The following is a 26,231-nucleotide window of genomic DNA, read 5'->3' as shown; positions in this document are numbered from 1 at the left end:
TGAAGTTGTGGAAGAAGCATCTGGGCTGCAGTGATTGAAGGAATGAATAAGAGGGGGAGGAAATGGAGACTGTAAACACAGACCACCTTTTCCAAGAGCCTGGCTGTAAAACAAGAGAAGGAACTATGGTGGTGGGTAACGTGGGTGTCTCCATGGAGAGAGTCCATGCCTGATGGGCTATTCCATTTTCTCTTGTAAAGAAGAGCTGATGAAAGTAGGGGGCTTGGGTTTGGGCAACGACACAAAGGAGGCCCTCAGCAAATACGTGCAGTGGCTGGACAACCAGGAGATGAAGAGCACTTACAGAAGAAAGGGAAAGACAAGAATAAATGGTGAAGCAGTGAGCCCTTGTTGCTGTGTGGAGGAGGGGCAAGACGAGAAGTCAGGACTCTCAACGCTCAAGGTGAGTGAGGAAAATAAGACACAAGGGGAAAGTCAAGAGATGTGAGGGTGAATGTATCTGGTGCCACTGATGTGACTACTGCAGCTTGATTAAAACAAGAAAATTATAAATAGACTGGTAAGGGTCAAGGTCCAGAGGAGAGGGAGGGGAAAACACTGCTCCAATCAGAGAAAGATAATCAAAACACGGCATGTCGTTCATTCTCCTTGTGCTCATTTTAAGCCTACTGTAACTCCTCTTTACCTTCATACTCTATTCCTTAATTCGGACTTTTCTGCTTAAAGAGAAAAACATACAGTTTTGATCCTAAAATGTTCTCTATCATGTAGGAGAAGATGACTTCCAATTAGTTGGCATTTGGGGCTTGGTCCTCTCAAATCTTCAATTCAGCATTAAAAATGCCTGCTGAGCACTTTGGTTATAATTTTTGAGACAACAATTAAGACTCAGGAAATAAAGGCTTCTTAAGGGAAAACGTGATTAAAATGTTTTACAATTTAAATACTACTATATTTGAAATTAAAAGACGCTTACTCCTTGGAAGGAAAGTTATGACCAACCTAGATAGCATATTCAAAAGCAGAGACATTACTTTGCCAACAAAGGTCCATCTAGTCAAGGCTATGGTTTTTCCTGTGGTCATGTATGGATGTGAGAGTTGGACTGTGAAGAAGGCTGAGCACCGAAGAATTGATGCTTTTGAACTGTGGTGTTGGAGAAGACTCTTGAGAGTCCCTTGGACTGCAAGGAGATCCAACCAGTCCATTCTGAAGGAGATCAGCCCTGGGATTTCTTTGGAAGGAATGATGCTAAAGCTGAAACTCCAGTACTTTGGCCACCTCACGTGAGGAATTAACTCATTGGAAAAGACTCTGATGCTGGGAGGGATTGGGGGCAAGAGGAGAAGGGGACGACAGAGGATGAGATGGCTGGATGGCATCACTGACTCGATGGACGTGAGTCTGGGTGAACTCCGGGAGTTGGTGATGGACAGGGAGGCCTGGCGTGCTGCGATTCATGGGGTCGCAAAGAGTCGGACATGACTGAGCGACTGATCTGATCTGATCTGATCTGATATTTGTATTAATTTACCCATTACTATTCATTATTTGCAGAAGACCTGGAAATGGAACACCTAGAGAAAATCCTGTTCATAATTGAAGTTGCCAAAGATTCACTGTGGATGGTTTCTCCTGTTAAGTAGCAAACCATTTATATTGTGAATTTCCTGGGTCACCCATGATTCAAGCAAAGTGAAGCTCTTTATGATAAATTCCAAGTTATTAATCACAAAACTCTGTCACAACCTTCCCCTTGTTAGATCTCACTGTCTACAGAATGGACAGCATGACTTTCTTCTCCTCTCATAAGAGCTACGAACCTGCCTGGGAGATTTCTAAAAGTCCCTCTGATGGCACACTGAATTCCTGTGTTCTTTTCCTATTGTGCTACTAGGGAAAGCCCCCTGAATTGCTCCAACCCACTGGTGCTCCCCTCTTGCTTATAGGCCCTCAATCCTTAGTGTACCTGCCACATAGTTAAGTGTTTCACAGGCTTCCCAGCTGGCCCAGTGGTAAAGAATCTGCCTGCCAATGCAGGAAACTCAGGAGACGGGTTCGACTCCTGGATCAGGAAGATTCCCCTGGAGAGGGGAATGACTGCCCACTTCAGTATTCTTGCCTGGAGAATTCCATGGACAGAGGTGCCTAGTGGGCGACAGTCCATGGGATCACAAAGAGTCAGACATGACTGAGCATGCACACGTGCACGTGCCCACACACACAGGCGCAGTATGGCAGGTCAGGTTCCCAAGTGTGGGTTTTATCTCACTAGCTAGATCATAAGTTCTTCAAGAATGAAGACCTTTTTCCTTTTCTTCACATCTTACCCAGGACCTCATGCTAGCTAGGTATACAATGGATGTTTAACAACTACCTGGTTAATCTATTAACTGATTGGGTTCTAAGTTTGAGAGTGAATGGCATCAATAGGCCATGGATTATCATCATTGTCAGAAATTTCACCTAAGAATGAGGCTGTTTGCAGATCAAATCACTTGTTCTAACATGACCTGAACTGGCCTGTTGAAGTAACAGATAATGCTGCAGAAAAGCTGGTCCTTACAAGTTTTGTTTTTCTAGCTTGCTTTGTCAATGCATTCCACAAGAGGTGAACTCCTCATTCCTTCTGCTCAAAAACATATTTAAAAAATGGTCTTAAAGAGATCTGGCACCAGAGAGAGAAGTTGGCCAGGCCCCTCTCTAGGAACTGAGAGATAAAAATCAGTGACAGATGACAGAGTATCTTTTTATGCCAGAACTCTCTGCAAAAGAGCCCCACAATACAGAAACTAGGATTTCATTCCACACACCGAACCTCAGCTACCCCTGGGTGGAATCTGGAAATTCAGAAGGCCATGAGCAAAAAAACAAAAGCCCTCCAAATCAAGCACTAGCTAGGCAGGGCCATGGTCAAAAGGAGACCAAGTAGATAGCTGCCCAAAGTGGGATTTCACCAGCAACAGGAAACCACGTTCCAACTCTACTTTTAGGTCCTCCCTTATGTAAGGCTCCACATTCCATTACCTAGATTCACCACTTTAATTAAAAATGTATGCCTGTGTAATACAACATCAGTCCCAAGGAAGGTAATGACTGGGGTCATTTACACATTTGTATGAAAGGAAAGGGTGGGCACAAGTTTGGCTTACAGGCAAAGAGGAACACTGAGTACTCAAGCAAGCCCTGAGTGGAACGAACATCTGCACCTTGACAGTCTTGCTCAAAGCCTGGCCTGGAGTCACATCACTAAAACCAGAATCAGGGTTTCTACACATTAATGGGATGGCAGGTGCCTTTTTTCACCAGACCATTGTTAACAGATCAGGATGGTACAGGGAAAACTCCTAACCTTTAATCCCGTCCTCTAGGTTCATGGAATTTAGCAATAAGAATACACAGAAGAACTGTACAAAAAAGATCTTCACGACCCAGATAATCACGATGGTGTGATCACTCACCTAGAGCCAGACATCCTGGAATGTGAAGTCAAGTGGGCCTTAGGAAGCATCACTACGAAAAAAGCTAGTGAAGGTGATGGAATTCCAGTTGAGCTATTTCAAATCCTGAAAGATGATGCTGTGAAAAGGCTGCACTCAATATGCCAGCAAATTTGGAAAACTCAGCAGGGGCCACAGGACTGGAAAAGGTCAGTTTTCATTCCAATCCCAAAGAAAGGCAATGCCAAAGAATGCTCAAACTACTGCACAATTTGCACTCATCTCACACGATAGTAAAGTAATGCTCAAAATTCTCCAAGCCAGGTTTCAGCAATACGTGAACCATGAACTTCCAGATGTTCAAGCTGGTTTTAGAAAAGGCAGAGGATCATATCAGATCAGATCAGTCACTCAGTTGTGTCCGACTCTTTGTGACCCCGTAAATCACAGCATGCCAGGCCTCCCTGTCCATCACCAACTGCGGGAGTTCACTCAGACTCATGTCCATCGAGTCAGTGATGCCATCCAGCCATCTCATCCTCTGTCGTCCCCTTCTCCTCCTGCCCTGAATCCCTCCCAGCATCAGAGTCTTTTCCGATGAGTCAAGTCTTTGCATGAGGTGGCCAAAGGACTGGAGTTTCAGCTTTAGCATCGTTCCTTCCAAAGAAATCCCAGGGCTGATCTCCTTCAAAAATGGACTGGTTGGATCTCCTTGCAGTCCAAGAGACTCTCAAGAGTCTTCTCCAACACCACAGTTCAAAAGCATCAATTCTTCAGCGCTCAGCCTTCTTCACAGTCCAACTCTCACATCCATACACGACCACAGGAAAAACCATAGCCTTGACTAGACGAACCTTTGATGGCAAAGTAATGTCTCTGCTTTTGAATATGCTATCTAGGTTGGTCATAACTTTCCTTCCAAGGAGTAAGCGTCTTTTAATTTCATGTCTGCAGTCACCATCTGTAGTGATTTTGGAGCCCAGAAAAATAAAGTCTGACACTGTTTGCACTGTTTCCCCATCTATTTCCCATGAAGTGGTGGGACCAGATGCCATGATTTTCGTTTTCTGAACCACAGATCAAATTGCCAACATCCGATGGATCATTGAAAAAGCAAGAGAGTTCCAAGAAACATCTATTTCTGCTTTATTGACTATGCCAAAGCCTTTGACTGTGGCTCACAATAAACTGTCGAAAATTCTGAAAGAGATGGGAATACCAGACCACCTGACCTGCCTCTTGAGGAACCTATATGCAGGTCAGGAAGCAACAGTTAGAACCGGACATGGAACAACAGACTGGTTCCAAATAGGAAAAGGAGTACGTCAAGGCTGTATATTGTCATCCTGCTTATCTAACTTATATGCAGAGTACATCATGAGAAATGCTGGGCTGGAAGAAGCACAAGCTGGAATCAAGATTGCCAGGAAAAATATCAATAACCTCAGATATGCAGATGACTCCACCCTTGTGGCAGAAAGTGAAGAGGAACTAAAAAGCCTCTTGATGAAAGTGAAAGAGGAGAGTGAAAAAGTTGACTTAAAGCTCAATATTCAGAAAACGAAGATTATTGCATCCCAGTCCCATCACTTCATGGGAAATAGATGGGGAGACAGTGGAAACAGTGTCAGACTTTGTTTTTTTGGGCTCCAAAATCACTGCAGATGGTGATTGCAGCCATGAAATTAAAGGTGCTTACTCCTTGGAAGGAAAGTTATGACCAACCTAGACAGCATATTAAAAAGCAGAGACCTTACTTTGCCAACAAAGGTCCGTCTAGTCAAGGCGGACTTGTTTTTCCAGTAGTCATGTATGGATGTGAGAGTTGGACTGTGAAGAAAGCTGAGCGCTGAAGAATTGATGCTTTTGAACTGTGATGTTGGAGAAGACTCTTGAGAGTCCCTTGGACTGCAAGGAGATCCAACCAGTCCATCCTAAAAGAGATCAGTCCTCGGTGTTCATTGGAAGGACTGATGCTGAAGCTGAAAACTCCAATATTTTGGCCACCTCATGCAAAGAGTTGACTCATTGGAAAAGACCCTGATGCTGGGAGAGATTGGGGACAGGAGGAGAAGAGGACGACAGAGGATGAGATGGCTGGATGGCATCACCAACTCAATGGACATGAGTTTGGGTGAAGTCCGGGAGTTGGTGATGGACAGTGAGGCCTGGAGTGCTGCAATTCATGGGGTCGCAAAGAGTTGGACACGACTGAGTGACTGAACTGAACTGAACTGGACTGAAGGGATGTGTGGAGTCCCTAACCTCTAGGCTGGCCAGCAGGAGGAAATGCTATAGTAACAGAACCAGAAAGCCCTTACTCTCAATATTTTTACTAGTAATGGGCTAGGATCTGCAACTTCCTTATTCTCTTTACAGCCTTCTCAATCTGAAGAAGATTATTCAGGAAATTTGAACAACAAAGAGTTATCTATTTTAATCACTCTTCAGAAAAGCATCTCTGACTTTTCTTAAAGACTCAGATGTTCTTTGTACTTGTCAGAAAACAAATGTGGCTTAGGTCAGCATCTGGAATGGAGAAAAATATACAACCACACACACACAAAAGATAATTAAATTAATAAGGAATCCTTTTCAGACATAACAGCCCATAGGCCAAAAAAAATGTTTTCAGAACTATCCAGAACCAAGTTATAGAAGTGACTTAGAAGCTAAATTTAAGTGGATTAACTGCTGGAGGGCACTATTCAGGAGACCATCATGACCTGTGGGCCATGCCAAGAATAACACCCCAAATGGTTGATGGAAGAACCCATGGATAAAAAACGTACAAATAAAAAATATGTTGCAGGTTTAAAGGCAGGTTTATCATTTCACTGCACATTTAGAATCTACAGCTGGGTTGTTCAGCTATTCTGAAACAAGACACCTCAAAAAGACGCCTTGCTGGTCATCCACCCCAACCTCAGATGCATTGTAGAAATCCTTTCAAAATATACACAGCATGTGATCAGTTTTCCTTGATGACTTTCAATGACCAGCAGCTCAGTATTATGGAAATCTGCTGGTTCTCTTGATGTAGAATGCAAACTTTCACAAAATTCTTCCTTCTATTAAAGTCTGAAATCCATCTCCTACTTTCCCAGCGTCAGCACAAAACAGAAATTATGTGCCTTCTGTGACATGGTGGCCTCTCAGCTACACAAAGGCCATTACCACGTTGCCTCTAACTAGTCTTCTCCAGTCTAACTCTTTCCAGATGTTTTGGCTTCCTTCTCATCTTGGTCACCCTCCTCTGGATAAATATTAGTTTATCAGTGACCCTCCTAAAATGGGAAGCCCAGAGCACAGTAACATTATAGCAGTATGATGTGGGTTTAGTCTAACCAGAAGAGTTCAGGGGGACTACAGCCGCAAGTACCTAGAAGCAGCAACTGTGGCATATGCTTCCTCAGGGCTCACTGCTGCTGCTGCTGCAAAGCTGCTTCAGTCGTGTCCGACTCTGTGCGACCCCATAGATGGCAGCCCACCAGGCTCCCCCGTCCCTGGGATTCTCCAGGCAAGAACACTGGAGTGGGTTGCCATTTCCTTCTCCAATGCATGAAAGTGAAAAGTGAAAGTGAAGCCGCTCAGTCATGTCTGGCTCACTAGGAAAACCCAATCCCCAGGATTTTCTCATAAAAGCTGCTATGAAGCCAACAGCTCTCATTCTATATATGTGTAATTTTGACTTAAAAAAAAAAAAATCAGAACCTGAAATGTATCTCTATTAAATGTTATCTTAATAGTCTCAGGCCATCAAACTAGTTTTCTAAGACTACTATGAAATCACATTTTTCAACTATGATTTTGACACCAGATACATCCAATAAAAAACCGTGCCTAGAGAATAACATGACAACCAATTGCCCAAAACCCAGCTTAAGAACACATCACAAACAAAACAAACTTCTAGTGTATACTTCCTTAATTTCATCTCCTTCCTTCCATGCTTCATAAAGGCACTGGCTACAAGCCTGAATTTGTTTGTCACTCCTATGCTTAAGGACTGTTTTGAATTTGAGTCCATCACCAATTATATTTGTTGTATGAAAACCTAACAAGCACACAGTCTAGTCTGTCTTCATTTTAAGTAATTCAAATGCTGAATAAAGCAGCACTGTCCTCATCTATCAGACTCGTAATCCCATCAAAACAATGAGGTGACTCAGGCATGACTAATTCTTTGGGAATCCTTACTAGCTCTCAGCAAATAAAGTATGAAGTACTTGCAAGTCGTGTATCAGATGATCCAGTCTGAATCAACCAATATCAACACAAGTGTTTGGTCACTGATAAAAATATGCCTCTCTCTTTTGAAATTTTCCTGCAAGCTTGGAGGATAACATTCTCATTCCACACATCCCCTAGATTATTGACTTGGTTCTAGGCTAACCTATACCCAAGGCTGTAAGTTATCTGGGTCCATGGGTTTGCCTTTATCCAGAAGAGACAGTATTCTTTTCCTGTTACCTCACCTACATCTGGCTTCAGGGCCTTCCTTCCAGTTTACTGGTAGAGATAAAACTAAAGCAGGAGTTAAAAAAAAATCTGTCCTCTTTCTATCACCACTATACTATCAACCCCTTCCTCTCTCTAGAATTTTTCTTAACAAGCAAACTAAGGGGCTTTTATCTGCTATTTTATAGTCAGTGTTGTCCCCATTATACAGACTGACAGTCTGAAGCACCTAGGGGCCCCCTACTCACCCCACGTTAATCTGGGAGGCTTTTTCCCACAAGTTTTGGCTTGTGTACAATTCTTCAACCCCCTTCTCCTCCTGTCAATCCAGGCTCCTCTCATTTCACTCTAAAGCCTACAGCAGGGTAGCTGCAAGGTGGGCCTCCAGATCTCTTGACTGGACAGCAGTCATGGAGGAGCAGTTCAGAGTCCAGGAAGGTCTCAGGTCATAGGCTTATAAGGCCAAAGAAGACCATGACCAGTTTGATCCCTGGGCTGGGAAGATCCCATGGAGGAGGGCATGGCACCCCACTCCACTATTCTTGCCTGGAGAAGCCCATGCACAGAGGAGCCTGGCAGGCTACAGTCCATAGTGTCACAAAGAGTAAGACACGACTGAAGGGAATGAGCATACAGCACAACTTTCCTTCAGTTGACAGAAAAGGAAACTGAGGGTCAGAGAGGTGAAGTCAAAGCAAAAGCAAATGTCAGAGCTCACGTTAGAACACAAGATTCCTCAAAGGTAAGGAAAAACACAAAAACGGGCTGAGCCTCCTTTCTACATAACCAGTAACCAGTGGGATATAAATATGGCTCCAATATTGTAGGACTAGGAGTCCCTTAAGTACTTCATAGATACATAGATCTGCTAAGACACAAAATGTCTCGTTTCAAAGTTTCATTTTGGGGTTAATAATTCAGTCTCTGAGACCAAACTGGGGCTAGGCAGAAAAAGGTACCAAAAAGGAAAAACAAACCCACAAAATCCACAGCTGCTTCACCATGGAAAGAGATTACAATTTATTTGGAAGGAATAAGCATTGAGCATATAAATTACAATAAAATACAATAATGATGAATAACAAGATAAGAGGTTTAAATTAATGGTAGAGCTGTTCAGGGGGAGAGAGGATTAGGAGCTGGGGTAGAGAGAAAGGGAGGTGGGTATGTCTTCTTTCCCAGCAGTGTCTCAGCAGCCTTCTGTCTCATTTCTCTCTCTATAAAGCAAAACCTGCCTTCTACTTATCTACAAGGATTCTGGGAAGACATAACAGATAGAAATGTACAGCCTGGGAGGAAAGTTCCTAGTACTATAATCACAAATAAAGGTGGAAGCCAACTATGGTCTACTGTAAAATCCCCAACTCTGTACTATGGCAAATAAGATCTTTCAACTTCATAACATGGGTAAGGAGTAAAGTGATAATCCTTGCATTATGCAACTTTCAAGGAAAAGAAAACAAGAGTCACTGTTATTTCCCAATATCACTGGCTTAACAGGCCTACATCTTAGTTTTTGTACTCCCAACCCCTCCTTTCTAAGACTGGTACAGTCAAAAGGTTCCACGAAATATTTTTAAAATACATAAAATGCATATTTTTCCATTTTTGTTTTGGTTGTTGACTAGATGTTTTAATATCGCAACTAAAAAAATTTCCACTGCATAGGTTGCTATGGGTGATTTCCACTGCCACGTGTTTAATTAAGATTGTATGGTTATTTGTATCTCAAAATTTTCCAGAAAAAGAAAAGCAGATTTCACTGAAAATTTACCTTAAGTGAAAAATGATTGAAATAAGTTGGGGAAAAATATACTGAAAGTCATCTGCCATGAAAATAAGTCAAAAAGGGGGAGGGTGGGAGACCCTTTTAAAAGCATCCCAGAGTGAATAGAAGGCAATGGAGGTATTTCTCCCACTGGGGATTAGTGCAATGAGTCTGATGCTGAGACCTCAGTTCTCTGCAACAGAAGGCACTTTCTGCCTCACACACACAGGTGCCACACTGGTCCAGGGAGGGTACAGAGCCTTGTTCAAGAGTCACAGCTAGTGAATAGTGGCAGTGCTTAGTAAGAACCAAGTCTCTGTTCAGGACCCCATGCTGTATCATCTAGGTTTGGGGCATATTTGGTTTCCTACTGCTCATTGATTCAAACTCGAAACTTGCTTGTGAAATTCCAAGATGTATATCCAGAGATATTTTGGTCTCTAGAAGGCCCCAGACAAGTTGGCTCAAATGAACTGTATTCAGGGAGCTAGTTGGGGTCCCTTTTAAAGCAGGAGTCACTCCGCTTTGTGGATTCTGAGCTAAAGGGTGAATGGCCTTAAGGTGAAGTTATCATCTTTGCGTGGAAAAGATCTGGATCCAGCACCCTACTGGGGACATAAAATACACTGGATTCTTTTAAAAAAAAAACCTTGTAAACAAAACACTGGAATTAACATGATCATTTCTGATCCCAGATGATGCAACAAATCGTAGCTGCACACACGCATAACTGTGGAAGATCCAAACCAGAAATTTCTAAGATTTAAGTTAACAGAGACATAAGCTTAGATTCCCAAATGTGGAATGAGGGACAAAGATACAAGTAATACAAACACCTCATAGAGGAAGGAAATGGCAAGTAAGTATATGTAAATTCAAAGGGAAATAAGAAGTTGTCATTTGAGCTTTTAATCTTCTCATTGTACAACTGATTCACTTTAGCATAGATAGAGCAACCTTTGTAATATTTCCACTAGCCGAAAAAAAATTTCTCTTCAGCTAAACTCAGAGTACCTGAGAGCCTGATTAATATTTCTTCCAAGAACATGAATTAAAATTAGCAATGCAACAAAAATAAAACACTGCCCATCCACTTGTGTGCATACAGCCACCTATTTGGCTTATCCTAAGTCAACGCAGCCCAATCTTTACCATGATTAGAACCACAGATACCACCTGGACTGGCAAGTTTTCTGATCAATCTTTCACTTTCTTCATGAATAATTTTCTCAGAAGTAGTTTATCAATAAATCAAATGTGTGCAGTTTTACCAAATTCACTATTTTTAAAAAATCTGTTTATAGTTCATCTCCCCAATGGGATGTGGACATTTTAGAGTAGTACAAGGTTGTCCCGGCAGTAGGTTGATGAAACTGCAAACTGGCTTTTCTAACTTTAGAATTAGGATCTTCTCACTATCTTTTCAAGAAAGAAAAGCCAGCCTTCTTTTATCCTGGGCCATAGATGGACCCATTACCCCATGCAACGATCCCACAGATGCGAGTCTGAGAGAAAGGGTGCCCCCAAGCAAGCCACCGCCACCCCTGGAGGAGTGAGGTCAGAAACAGATCGCACTGCTGGCGGGGCACAACCTCCACACTGGGACCTCAGCCTGCGCTCAGATTCACTGACTGGATGTAGGCTCTGAACGGCTCCTAGGTGCATGAATTTCAGGGCTCTTGGATCTACTCAGTGTAGCTACAACTCTATACTATATACAAAAGGGAGCTGTATGTTTTGCTGTAATTGAAAAAGAACACCCTTCACTCTTGACAAGCCCTGCAGTCTGGGTTTCATCTTCCAACTCTATAACTGCCTTGCTCTCTGAACCTCAGTTTCCTCAACAGGTAAAGAAGGGTGTAACACTTTCTCTCGGTGTCTCTATACGAAAAATGCCCAGTTCGGTGCTTGGCCAACAGTGGAGGCTCAGCAAAGGTTGGTCTGCTCCCTACTGACTTCTCTGCTCAGAATACTTTCTTGCTGTTCTCTGCATTCCTGGATCAAAAGCTACTTCTAATAAACCTCCCGAATAGTCTAACCAAGTTCCAAGTATGACCCTACTACTGTACAGTTTATTAAAATCATCTCTCTCTCTGTGGTTCTGATCATGTTTAAGTTCTCAAATTTAATCTTGCTACTCAAAGTGTGATCGGCAGGCCAGCAGCATCAGTATTACCTGGAAGTTTGTGGGAAATGCAGAAACTCAGGTCCCACCCAGGCCTACTTAATCACAATTTATGAGAACCCCACCTCAAGTGGTATGTTTACATATCAAAGTGCTCTGAATATAGGTGTAGTAGTATAAGCATTCTGTTTATACGTAAACTAATAAATAACAGGAAGGATACTTTCAAAGTTATAACTTCTGGTTTCTAGGATGTAACATATGTCAGACTGACTGATGATAACCTTCCACAAACTGAATGTTTTCAACACAGGATGATGAAGTTCTAAAGCCTATCTTTGTTTTTAATGTACGCTGTCATTCTATATATGGGCCTCCCCCCACCATCAACTTTCTGAAATATTTTTTAGCTCTTTCCAGTTATATGTGAAAGTACAATTTTTAAATGCTCCTGAAAGTAAAATTTATGACCCAAATTCCTCAAATGAATCACCAAATGCTGGATATGGGAGGCTGGTAACTCTGTGTATCAGGAAACAAAAACCAATCTGAGTGAGTCATCTCTGTGATCACAGATAACACAGCCACAGCCAGGCTTGGTGCAAACAAATGGCTACAGCAATCACACACCAGAATCTCGTGTTTAATGGTTTCTCACATTAAAGTGCATCAGTCAGCTCTGCGAAACCAGGAAGTGGAACCCAGGACACCACATAAATAACAAGTACACTCTCTTCAGTTGGTTATATTTCATCCTTCTGCTCTAAATCTATTTCAATTTTTGGCAGATATATAAAAATGAAGGTGCTGTTTCGTCAAAAGGGAAGCAGAAAGGTAAAAAGGTAACTAAAGCTGACAGGACTTCAGAAATATCTCATAAGAAAATTTCAGTACTTTTCAGAGGCCTATTTATTGAGGCCTTTGATCCAAAACAAAAAAGGTGATCAGAAGCTGGCAAATGTCATTACACTGAATGCAAACTATAATTGTTTCCATCTCACTGCATATTAATTTTGACTGGGTTTTTAATTTATATTATCTATGTATCAAGAAACACTTACCTTCAAGTTTTTACATTTTATCAATGGAAATATATGTTTATTTAGCAGTAAGAGAGTACATATGGTAAAATAAAAAAAAAAAGGAAAGTAGCAGCTGGCAAGTGCCTCAAAACAAATGAAACAGAGGACGTGGTAACAGGCTATAGCAGCAGAAGTGCCTATTATCATTTGATTCCATGCATATTCTTTACGCATGCTTTTTCTCAGACACGCCAAGCTTTAAAGAGGAGATGAGTGGGAAGTAAACGCGTGTTACACAGCACTGCCATGTAGATGCTGCCCCTCGAAACTACCCTCCAACTCCAGAGTGAAGAGCCAGGCGTCCCCTTAAGCCCCGGGATAGGCGTGTATGCCAGAACCGAGCCTGCCCGGTGCTGACCAGGCACAGGGATGAGGCTATATTTATCAAAAGGGGGTATCTCCTGTCAACACCACATGCCCATTAGCAGGCAGGACTCCCAGGGAACACTTCTTAAACAGTAGATAGGAGCTCCTAAACCCGTAATCTGAAAAAACTGGAGGCCAGTTGGAGGCAATGGCAGTAATTCCAGGCCCCCACCTTCACAAGCACCCTCCCAAAGTTAAAAAAAAAACCCAAAACTATAATTTCTGAAATAGAAACAGGATTAAATAGCCCCATACAGCCCATGCCACTCCCATTATTTGTATGCAGCATACACTACCTCATAATGAAGGGAATAAAAGGTGCCATGCTGAGAGCGGAACAGGTGCCATCCATGGGGGAAGGGTAGAGTCTCCCCAACACCAAAAGTAAGAGAAACATGCTGGGATGACGGTTTAGTTCTCCTGTATCACTGAAAAAAAGAAAGTATTGTACATAAAAGGTTTAAGACTTGAGGCGGAGGCACTGTCTTCAAATATTTTTCTCATTAAATAATTACATGTTGAGTTGGCCAAAAAGTACGTTTGGGTTTTTCATACCATCTTATGGAAAACTTGAATGAACTTTTTGGCCAACCCAATATATAAAGTGAGACTATGATCAGGGGTAATTGTCCTTTTTTGCATTTCTTTCCTCCACTTACTTCATATCTTCTTACTGTGCAAATAAGGAAGAACTACTGGCAAAGCCGCAGACTGGGCTTTTGCACACGATTCTCTTCTCAAAGCGTATTATTTGATAATTAGAGTTTTCTGTTTTGATTTGAGCTGTTCAGACAGTAGAGAGATGCCAGTTCCAGAGTATGAAATGCGAAACTTTCAACATCCAAATGTACTTAAGAAAGCGTGAACAGTCGCTTACCAGGGCCAGAAAAGCCGGTCTGCACAAATTACTAATGTGAGGAAATGTATCATAAACAGAAGTAAAAATTCACTGATGCGATTTTATTTTCTCATTACAGACAATTGGTATAAATTCATGCCAAGTGCAAAAACTGCTGAAAGAATAAAATGGCCCATGCTCTAAGATGTCCATACTAAAAATTCCACTACCAGCCACAGACTGTGATGGAAAGGACAACAGTGAACTTTTTTTTTAATCTGCCCTGATTAGACTGGAAGCCCTCTTATCAGCTTTATTTTGTGTTTCCAGGGCCGCTGGCCATCTTCACCCAAGTGGAACAGTATCATTTCTGATCATACATGACCAGATGAGTCAGCTGCAATAGACCAGTGATTAGAAAAAAAAAAATGACAGGTGTGTGTTAAAGCAAACTCAATGTGTAAACACACAGGCTCTTAAATTTAAGGGGAAGAAAATGATTCTTAGAAGAAATCACAATACGCTTCTAAAAATCTAATTCCTGTAAAACATCAAAAACTTTAAAAACAGGATTTGTAAAAATGTAAAATAAAATCTAAAAACCTGATTTTATATAACTTTTCAGGTACAAATCTGCTACAGAGCATCAGGCAATACAATGTAATAAAGAAGCACGTTTAAAAAAAAAATCCATCTATGTTACAAGGAAGGAGCTGATTAAAAACTGCTGCCTGGAGGGAAAAATCTCAAAGTACTTCACATCCTTGATTCCACTTTGGCCCACCCTGTTCTCTTCTTACCTGTCCACAGTACTGGCCACAGTTTCCAACTGTTTGAGAAGAAAGGGATAGAGTTCAGGGAAACGAGAGAAAAATTCGCTCCCTGTCATTCTGTGGAGGTAGAAAAGGAGATAAATTATTATCATTTATTTCCTCTGAGTTGATAAACCCTTTTTATTTATTCATTTTTTTTAAAGAATATCAACTAAGATCATTTGTTTGAATATTTAATGAAATAAAGTTAAGAACAAAACTTAACATCTGAAGAATTGAATTCTTTTGGATTTTGGAAATGCTCTTAACACAAGGAAGTTTACCTCAAGATTTAAGATTACATATACTTATAGGTCTTTAATATTAAATTCTGACAGGGAAGAAATGTGCAATTTGTGAAAATGCCAAATTTCCACAATTGATTTGGACCATGAATATAATCAGCACCTGGTTGACTGAGACTGATTCAGCTTCTGTAATAAGCACAAATGTAAAACAAGGTTTCTCCAAGTTGGCATCAATGACATTTTGGATGAGATAACTCCTCCTTGTGGGGGGCTATCCTGTGCAGTGCAGAAGGTTTAACAGCCTCCATAGCTTCTACCCATGAGATGCCAGTAGCACAACACCACTCCCCACACCAACTGACAACCAAAGATCTCTGTGGACATTGCCAAATGCACCCTGAGAGGAAAAGAGAAGTTCCCAGTTGAGATCCACTGGTCTGGAGCATGATCATCAGAAGGCATGGCGTGTAAGGTTCTGGAGTGCCAATTTGCGAGGATTATCTTCTCCCTCTTTACAAGCACTGCTCCCTGCATTCTGACAAGATTCTGCATATAGCTCTTCCAACTGTACAATTGACAAAAAAGCCCAAGCTAAATATGGCACTTGGTTAAATACTGTGTCTCCAAAACTATGAAGGAACTACTCCGAAGGGGTGACACACATATTCCCAAACCTGCCCCTTTTATCAACTCTAGATGCATTCTCCTAATAAAGACCCCAAATACCATTTTTCAAAAACGGAAGCGTATTTTACACACAGTGAAATGCTCAGATCTTAAGTATACCATTTGGTCAATTTTCATAAATGCATACACTCATGTAATCCACCTCTATGAAGCCTGAAGAGATTTCCGTCATTCTAGAAACTTCTCTTGCACCCCTTTTCCAGTCAGCTCTGAATCCCCAAAGCAACCACAATTTGATTTCTATCACCACAATTTGGTTTTGTCTATGCTAGAATTTCTGGAGAAGGCAATGGCACCCCACTCCAGTACTCTTGCCTAGAAAATCCCATGGACGGAAGAGCCTGGTAGGCTGCCGTCCATGGAGTCGCTAAGAGTCGGACACGACTGAGCGACTTCACTTTCACTTTTCACTTTCATGCATTGGAGAAGGAAATGGCAACCCACTCCAGTGTTCTTGCCTGGAGAATCCCAGGGACGGGATGCTGGGTTGGCTGCCGTCTATGGGGTCGCACAGAGTCGGACACGACTGAAGTGACGCAGCAGCAGCAGCAGCATGCTAGAATTTCATATAAACGTAATAATGCGCTACTTTACTTTTTGGGTCTGCCTTTTTTCCACTCAGCATAAAACTTATGATATTCATTCATGTTATTCAATGTATCAATAGATTGATTCTTTTTGTTGCTTTGTATTCTACTACATGAATGTACAAGTCTGTTTATCCATTCTTCTCTTGACAGACACGGACTGTCTCCATTTGTTGGCTTTCATGAATAAAGCTGCTATGAATATTCTTGCACAAGGTTTTTTGTGGACATATATTTTAATTTTTCTTAGATAAATATCTGATAATAAAACTAAAGGCTAATATTTTAGAAAACTGATGGTTTTCCAAAATAATTATAATATTTTGTGCTCTCAACAACAATAAGCAAGCATTCTAGTAGGTCTATATCCTTTCCAACATTTCCTGTTGTCTTTTTTTTTCCATTTTAGCCATTCTCACGATTTTGGAGAAGAGTGATTACTTTTATTTATTGCATACTTAAAAAAAAAACTTTATCACAGTATAATTGCTTTACAATATTCTGTTAGGTTCTGCTGTACAGTAAAGTGAATTAGTTATAAGTATACATATATCCCCTCTTTTTTAGATTTTCTTCCAATTTAGGTTACAACAGAGCACTAAGTTCCCTATGCTATATAGTAGGTTCTTATTAGTTATCTATTTTATACATAGTAGTGTATATATGTCAATCCCATTCTCCCAACTCATCCCACCCTCTTTCTTCCCCGCTTGGTATCTTAAGTTTTTTTCCTACATCTGTTGCAAACTTTTTAAACCTTACCACAACTTAATAAATTTCTTTTCATAACTACTTCATATTTAGTAAAATAAAAATTTTTTGAAGTCCTTACTCATTTCAAATTATAGATTTATTGAACATTTTTTGGGCATTTTATATAAAGAAAGCTCATTTCCTTCTTTATACTTACATATTTTTATGGGAAAAATTAATAAATGTTAAAAGAAACAGACTGCCCAGTGCCTCTTCTCATAGAAAACTAGGCAAAAGTATCTTGGCTTTCTCCTTTAAAAAATTCAGTGGATTCAAGTACACACTTTTCATTCGACTTTTTTCCATCAAAGAATATGCATATTACATATACTATTGTGCACCTTGATTTTTTTTCATCAAAACCGTATCTACAAAATCATTCAATATCAGGCACCCTGATCTATTTCTTTCCATTTAATGACTGCAGAGTAAACCATATTATAGCTACGTGTGACTTAATCCCTAATGGTTAGGGCTTTTGGTTGTTACCAGTCTCTTGCTGTTACAAAGGATCACATGTATAAAATTTTTAGTTAAAAATGCAAACCTGGGTTTTGCAAGGTCAATGTTTTATTGAGGGGGAAGACAAACCAATTCCCCTACAGGCTATGCCACATTCTTTACCATCTCCAAGCAAAATGGTTAAGAATATCAGTTTCCATTTTTAGTGGAGTCATTTAAAGGTAAAACTCTAGGAGTTAAGTACTGGGATACTTGAGTACTACCTGCCCATACAGAACATCTCCATCTACACAACAAAGCCTGGAGGACATATCTTCTCAAGGAATCAGTCACTAATCTCCAGCAGCCTAGTATCTCTTGGGGGAGTAACAAAGATAAACATTCTCCCTTAAGTAGACCGTATGCTCGTTATCACCATCATCTAGAAACTGCCTTGATAAATAACTGGCCCTGCTGACCACAATACTGCCAGAGACAAGGGCTGAGGAGCTGCTATTCTAAAATTAAAGTCTTTTTTTGTTTGCAATGCCACACAGCTGGCATCTTAGTTCCCCAACAGAGACTGAATCCAGGTCCTCAGCAAACAGAGCACCAAGTCCTAACCACTGGACCATCCCGGAATTCCCTAAAGTCATTGTTTTAATGGAATGAAAACAAATTACCTCATTCAGTTACTTAGGCAAACATTTACCAACCAGTTTATCTTGGAGGTTATATGAAGAAGGTACATTACTCAAAGTTAACTATTTGGTGAATCTTTTAACTAATTGTTTTGTTCTTAATAGCCTGGTGTGTTTTGACTAAATCTTTAAAAAAATATTCTGTTAAAATTACTGTGTCCCTGCTTGGTGGTGAAAGAGACAGAAGCATCAATTGTGCATCTGCCAATGTTTAAGAAAAACCAAAATTATGTTTAAAGGAGAATTCTGACCTTGTATTCAGGTATGCTGAGACACAGGAGGTGCCTTTCTGTTCTAGGATTTACTTTCCAGGTAGCATAAACTGAACTCTGCATCAGCCAAGGGCTACTAATGACTTGGCTAAAAGTTTATAGAGTGTAGCCTGAAGGATATGCAATATTAACACTTCTTGTGTATTATAAAACAGAGCCTCAAGTTAGACATAAATGGATATCAAAATTAACTCAGGGGCTTATTCAAACTTCACTCACCTCTGATTCTCAACTACACCAAAAGGTCTACAGCATCTTGAATCCAGAACTTTGGCTGCTAATGTATATTAATTCCAGCTTTCAACTAACAAACGACTACATTTTATGATTATACTGAATGGAGAACCACTGTGTATAATAGCGCTTCTAAGTGGAGGCAATTCATAGGTTTTGGGCTGCCTGTATAGGTCTGTAATCTAAACTCATTTTAAAAGACCAAGGTCATGGAACCATTTTAATCCACGTTTGAATCTCCCTCCTCTGAATCCTAGAACATCTAAGTTTTACCTTTCACTTGCAGCTTAATCAAAACTGTGTGATCATGTTTTTCTCAAGAACATAGCAAATATATATTTTTACATACCTGTATACTTCATGTTGAGCACTATGCTAGGTCCTCAGGGAGATACTAACAATATGAGATAGCCACTGCTCTTGGAGCTAAAATCTGATTAGGAAGGCTGGCATATTTATAGACTATAACTAAGAACATAAGGCAAACCAGTGTAAGGGTCAAATAAATGATGTTTACAGTAAGAGTACAGAGTTGGAAGAGATATCACTGGGAACTAAAAAGGTAGGGAAAGTTTTGGAAACTAAGGTGAGTCTTGAAAAACTGGTAATACTGGATTGAAAAGGAGAAAAGACAGCATGGAGGATGGGTAGGTACAGGCATTAAGTGGATAGACAAGTTGGCTGGATGAAAAGAGAACTTCATGACAGGAGAAAGTAGAAAGCACAGGAAAACATACAGTTTTTTAGAAACTTGAATGCCAAACTAGACAGATTCACCTGTGTCTTACTAGGCACTGAAAGTTTCTGAACAGGAGAGAGACGTGACAAGAGCAGACTAGACTAGAGAGACTAGAAACACGGTGGTCCCATGGACATTCACTACATGCGCACCTTTTCACCTCAACTAGAGCATTAATTTATAGGCATCAAGGCTTTCCTGCATCTCTCTTGATTCATGGCATAATACTCAGTACATGTTGGTTGACTGGTAAATATTATGGCAATTAATGAATAAATAATGGTAGCCAGAGAAGAAAAAAAAATTCTAATATAGTTGACTTCAAACCTATGCTTTATGCCTTTATTCTCTCAGTGACTGGTACCTACCTGACACTTAACTACTCATTCAGCTTCTCAAGCCCAAAGCTCCCAATGCACCAATCAATAGGCAAGGCTTGCCACTTTTACCACCAGAGTATATGTTGAGTCTATTTCCCACCATTCCCCCTACTTAGACCACAAGTCTGATGCCATTGTTTCTTGTCTAGAAGCTTTATCAGCCTCTCACCTGACCTCTTTGCCTCAGATCTTCCCTCTCTGTAACTCTGTTGTGGTAAGAACTGTCTTTAAAATACAAACCTACATTATGAGATTAATAGTTCCCTAGTGCTTTTTGGATAGTCTAAACTCTTCAGCCTGATTTACAAAGTTGTGCTCATTCTGACTCACTTGTCCAGCTACTTCTGCTTCTCTACCTTCAAAACCAGCCACACAGAATTTCTTTCGGTTCCATCAACATTTCATGCTCTTTCTAGTCTCCAGATGTTGGCAAATAGACTTTCTGTTAGGAACACTTCTGCCCTCAGTCACTCTAGACTAACCCCAATCTTTTAATTTGGGGCTTAAGCCAACTTCTCCCAGGACACATTCCTGATGTTTCAAACATGGGTTAGGTGCCTGACATTGGTCTTACACTATAACTTACAATCTCCCCATCACAGCATTTAGAGCACTCCATAACTTGCTTATTTCTCACACCAAATACACACTCTCCATGGGCAGAGACTAACCATATGTATCTTATTTCTCCATATTATCTCAGGTACTAAGTATGATGCTCAGTTCATAGCTGGTGAACAGTTGCTGGGTGAATGAAGCTAGAGAAAAGAGTTCTTGACAAAGTCAAGGAGAAAAATAATTATGACTAAGATGATAACAAATAAATAATTTCCTAAAGTGCATAATTAGCTATATCTAAGGATATTCGGAATCATCATCTAAATTAATAAACTGAGTATCTTGGCAGGGCTCAAAATGTTCTTAAACACAAATATATAAAGCTCATCTCCCTGGTTTACAAACGGTTTGATTCCAGTTCCCCCAAATAAGCCAACAGGGTAATATGTTACCTCCCCAGATATAGCAAGCCCTGGAAAAGGTCAGTTTTCATTCCAATCCCAAAGAAAGGCGATGCCAAAGAATGATCAAACTACCGTACAATTGCACTCATTTCACACGCTAGCAAAGTAATGCTCAAAAATTCTCCAAGCCAGGCTGCAACAATATGTGAACCATGAACTTCCAGATGTTCAAGATGGTTTTAGAAAAGGCAGAGGAACCAGAGATCAAATTGCCAACATCCGCTGGATCATCAAAAAAGCAAGAGAGTTCCAAAGAAACATCTATTTCTGCTTTATTGACTATACCAAAGCCTTTGACTGTGTGGATCACAATAAACTGTGGAAAATTCTGAAAGAGATGGGAATACCAGACCACCTGACCTGCCTCTTGAGAAACCCATATGCAGGTCAGGAAGCAACCGTTAGAACAGGACATGGAACAACAGACTGGTTCCAAATAGGAAAAGAAGTACGTCAAGGCTGTATATTGTCACCCTGCTTATTTAACTTATATGCAGAGTACATCACGAGAAATGCTGGGCTGGATGAAGCACAAGCTGGAATGAAGACTGCCAGGAGAAATATCAATAACCTCAGATATGCAGATGACACCACCCTTATGGCAGAAAGTGAAGAGGAACTAAAGAGCCTCTTGATGAAAGTGAAAGAGGAGAGTGAAAAAGTTGGCTTAAAGCTCAACGTTCAGAAAACTAAGATCATGTCATCCGGTCCCATTGCTTCATGGCAAATAGATGGGGAGACAGTGGAAACAGTGTCAGACTTTATTTTTTTGGGCTCCAAAATCACTGCAGATGGTGACTGCAGCCATGAAATTAAAAGATTCTTACTCCTTGGAAGAAAAGTTATGACCAACCTAGATGGCATATTCAAAAGCAGAGATATTACTTTGCCAATAAAGATCTGTCTAGTCAAGGCTATGGTTTTTCCAGTAGTCATGTATGGATGTGAGAGTTGGACTCTGAAGAAAGCTGAGTGCCAAAGAATTGATGCTTTTGAACTGTGGTGTTGGAGAAGACTCTTGAGAGTCCCTTGGACTGCAAGGAGATCCAACCAGTCCATCCTAAAGGAGATCAGTCCTGGGTGTTCATTGGAAGGACTGATGTTGAAGCTGAAACTCCAAATACTTTGGCCACCTGATGTGAAGAGCTGACTCATGTGAAAAGACCCTGACACTGGGAAAGATTGAAGGTGGGAGCAGAAGGGGATGACAGACGATGAGATGGTTGGATGGCATCACTGACTCAATGGGCATGAGTTTGAGTAAACTCCAGGAGTTGGTGATGGACTGGCGGGCATGGCGTGCTGCTGTCCATGGGGTCGCAAAGAGTCGGACACAACTGAGAGACTGAACTGAATTGAACTGGGGGTAACATTCTCCAGTGACAGGCATTTCAAACCTGTTTACCTATGTGGCCAAAAACTAGCCCAGCAACTTTACCAGAAACAAGAGAAATGATAAAAAGGAAAAACTGAACATCTGTAAGTTCAATGTCCTAGGAAGACAAAGGAGAATAGCAAAAACTCTGAATGGGATAAAGCAGATAAACACAGGAGAAAACAAACAAGCCAGGATAGAGGGTGAGAATAAGCAGCTTTAACCTTGGGTTTTTCAGACTATCAAAAGGTGAGTTGTTCCCCATCCCAGGTAAGAACAATGCCAGCACAACGGATGAGAGGCTCCTGGGGAAACACAGAAGCTGCTTGAATAAATCAACATGTCCTGCACCAAGAGCAAGGTGCCCAGAGCACAGGGTGGCTGTCATCTCCACCAAGGCGATCCTTAGCTGCCATGTTCCTGGACGGACTCCTTCAGAGTCCAGCTGGGGCTGAGAACGAAAGAGGCTAGCAAGAGAGGTTTATGGAATGAAAGAAAATGCCCGCCTGGCACCGTTTTGTTTTTATTTTAAAAGCTATTTTAAATCTACTCTAACACTTCTTATTTATTGAGAAAAATTTAGATAAATAAAGAACATTGCAAAGAAAAATCTAAAAATCACCACAATCATACTACCCAAAGTTAGTGGCCAGTCTGTCTTGATGTCTGTTCATACCTTTCTCCTCCTTACATACTGCTCTATAATCTGCTTTTTACACTTAATATATGAAGAACACTGGTCCACATGAATCTGTACCCATTTTGATGTAGTAGCCTCTGTGTGGTACTCTCTCTGTGCTTTTCCTATGTTTGGACACAGGCCTGGGGCACTAATCCAGACATCAACCCAGCACAACTAAGCCATGTGCGGAAAGAGCCTCACTCCAGCACCGCCCTTTTGTCTGCACATTCCACACCTAATCTTGGTAATGCCAAGAGAGTCTAGTGTTGGATAGCATCTGACCTTTGGTCATTTCGGTAGTCTATGAACTCTCCCTGCCATCTAACAGCCAAGAGAAACCTTCACGTTGCAGCAAGCTTCTATTTCTCTTAGAGATCTGTGTCCTAATTAGTCGAAATGCCAGAAGCACACGTGCTTCTGAGTTTCGCACAGGATGAAAACTATCATGCAAAGAAAAGAAGTATTTGGGGAAACACGTTGAAATAAGGTATCTCCACCTCCCAGTTCCTACATATATATTCCCTATCGCTCTCAATCCTCCCAGGAACAAGGGTCAACAGAGTAATGTACAAAGGTATAAAAAGAGAAAGCTAGCAAGGGCAAGCAAAAACCTGCAGCGGCAAGGAGGTGCAGAGTAAATAGCAGCAAAGGTAGAGTGTGTGCCTGGTTTTAAAAAGCCTGGACTTATTCACAGGCTATGGAGAACACCATAAAACTGGTCATTAGATGAAAACAAATGATGAAGGCAAAAGCCTGGGGGTTTTCAGTTGGTATTTCAAATAGGAACCCAATAAACTATTAAAACCTAGCTACTCCCCAGTTTCTGCTCTATAAAACCACTCCAGAGGAGAGAAATCAGCTACGGGCCTATGACTCCTTGCCACAGTGACTGCTGATAAAAACAGCAAACTCATGTTGAGAAATACAGTACCCCCAAATGCAAACACACCTACAAAGACGACAAAGCGCACACACACACATTTCAAAGGATGATCAAATGCAAACTCAAAAATTAGAAACAACTAATAAAAAGAAATCTGGATTTGGAATCCCACCAAGAAAACCATCTCTGACTCCATTCCCAGAATCCTCTCTCTACCTCTGACTGGGGCTGACACTACAGTTTCTCCCTAGAGTTGTAATAACTAAACAAGAATAAGGGATTGGACAAAAGGGATGTCAGGAGTCCCAGGGTCAGAATCTCACACTCGACAAGCACTTGTAATCACTGTGATGCGTCCACCAGGAAGTCCTGTGATAAGTCCTGTTATTAAATTTCAGGCCAACTGTGTAGGAAGTTAAAGGACTCTGACCAGGTCGCCTGCCAGTCTCATCTACCTTCCTAATCTCTGTAGGTAGCCATGGAGTTCTTGGCCATGTTGAAAGCTTTTCTAACCCTTTCCTGCAGGAACAGCTTTCCAGGTGGAGAAGCTTCCGAATCACAAAATTAGCCATCACTATGCAATACCCAGGGAGAGAAGTGAATGGTCTTGGTTCTGGAAATGCCCTGCCCTACTCCTTGTGAAATCACTGGTCATAAGAGAGCTGGGAAATACGTTTTCTGTCCTTACCCGGCCAGTTGGTCAGTAAGCAGGCATCTCTTGAATTCCTCATGTGTACAAGGTCCCATTCTGGCAGCTTATACAATATATTTTTAGATTTTTTAAACTGTTGTATTTACTTCATTGGCTGCACCAGGTGTCATTTAGTTATACCATGTGAACTCTTAACTGTGGCAAGTGGGAGCTAGCTCCCTGACCAGGGATCAAACCTGGGCCCCCTTCATTGGGAGCATACAATCTTAGCTACTAGATCACCAGGGGACTTCCCTTTACTGGATTTTTCTTTTTTTAAAAAAACATCAGGAATTTTTTTCTTAGGAAATGTTTCTTACTGAATCCCATCATCTAAAAATCTCAGTATATCTGGGTTAATTCAATAATCATTGTGTAAGCAGTCTGTGGTAGATTGTTTCCAAAGATGGCCGACAACAGTTCCTACTGCCTCCCTACATGTGCAGGATCCCTTCCCTTCAGGAGGCGGGCTCTATCTCCTCTCCCCTGGCCTCTAGTCTAGTAGCCTTGTGACTTTTCTGATCAACAGGAAGTAGTGAAAGTGATGCAGTGCCAGCTGTGTCTTAGGCGTCACGAGGCCTGGCAGCTTCTGTATTCACTGTCCTGAGGACGTGGCTACTCTGCAAGAGAGTCCTCACTAGCCTGCCCAGGCATCCCTGCCTCAGTTGAGGCCCCAGATGAATGCCGCCATGTGAGTGACCCCAGATGACACCACACAGTAAAGAAGAACCACCAAGCCGAACCCAGCCAACCCACAGAATTGTGAGAGATTAAAAAAAAAAAAAATCACTGTCATTATTTTAAGCTACTAAATTTGGGGATGTTTGTTTTGTAGCAATGGTTAAGTGAAACACAGTTATAACATTTGAGACACTGAATTATACTCTGTGAAAAAGGTAAATACTAAATAAAAAAGACACTGATAACAAGGAACTCACAGTTTAACTTCTATATTTATCCTCTCACAGTCCTGGAGGCCAGAAATCTGAAATCATTATCAATGGTCCAAAAATCAAAGTCAGAGTTGCACCTCCAGAGGCTCTAGGGGAGAATACAAATCTTCACCTCTTCTAGTTCTGCATGGTTGCTGACACTCCCACCATCTCCAATCTCCTCTGCAGTCACCCTGCTTTCTCCTCTTTTGTCTCTCAAATCTCCCCTGCTTTCCACTTACCAGGGATGGCATTAAGGCCCAACCAAATAATCCAAGATAGTCACCTCATTGAAAGATCCTACAAAGACCCCCTTTGCTTACAAGGTAACATTTACAGGTTCTAGGGATTAAGAACTGATGTCTCTGGGGTGGAGGGGAGGGAGTGAGAGAACCGGTATCTGCCTTGTACAACTGCGAAAACCTAAGAGTTAAGACACTCAGGGCAAGAGTGAACATAACTGGTTAATTCCAAGGCAGTTATTTTCCAAATCTTTAAAGCAATGGACCACTTTTTTTCAACTATAATCCCAATATTTAAAACATTAGAAAAACAACAAAAAACCAGAACTGTTCTGGTGGAAGCAGGGTTGGGGTGAGAGATCATCAGTTTGGCCTCCCTCTTATCCTTAGCAAGCACAGGCTCTGATGTACAGGCTCTGATATACCTATGTGAGCCCAAGAGGCACAGTTTAGAGGGGCTTTGGAAGACAGTAAAACCCAAGATAGCGGTCCACACTCCCTATCTTTTT

At 41.2% G+C, this 26,231-nt stretch overlaps 1 protein-coding gene across 6 annotated transcripts in view; it reads right to left on the bottom strand.

The window, feature by feature from the left end:
- THADA (THADA armadillo repeat containing) overlaps positions 1 to 26,231 on the bottom strand; it is a 335,542-nt gene that overhangs the window by 179,577 nt on the left and 129,734 nt on the right. For all 6 annotated transcript variants that reach the window (XM_070379666.1, XM_070379662.1, XM_070379664.1 and 3 more), the window contains 2 exons: positions 14,842 to 14,931; positions 13,500 to 13,631 (listed from right to left, as the gene is read on the bottom strand). In XM_070379666.1, the coding sequence (XP_070235767.1) occupies positions 13,500 to 13,631; positions 14,842 to 14,931 (222 nt within the window). The remainder of the gene's footprint in view (positions 1 to 13,499; positions 13,632 to 14,841; positions 14,932 to 26,231) is intronic.

This window comes from Bos mutus, chromosome 11 (genome assembly GCF_027580195.1).
Source record: "Bos mutus isolate GX-2022 chromosome 11, NWIPB_WYAK_1.1, whole genome shotgun sequence".
NCBI classification, from domain to species: domain Eukaryota; kingdom Metazoa; phylum Chordata; class Mammalia; order Artiodactyla; family Bovidae; genus Bos; species Bos mutus.
The sequence above is the reverse complement of the archived record's forward strand: the minus strand, read 5'-3'. Positions and strand labels throughout refer to the sequence as shown.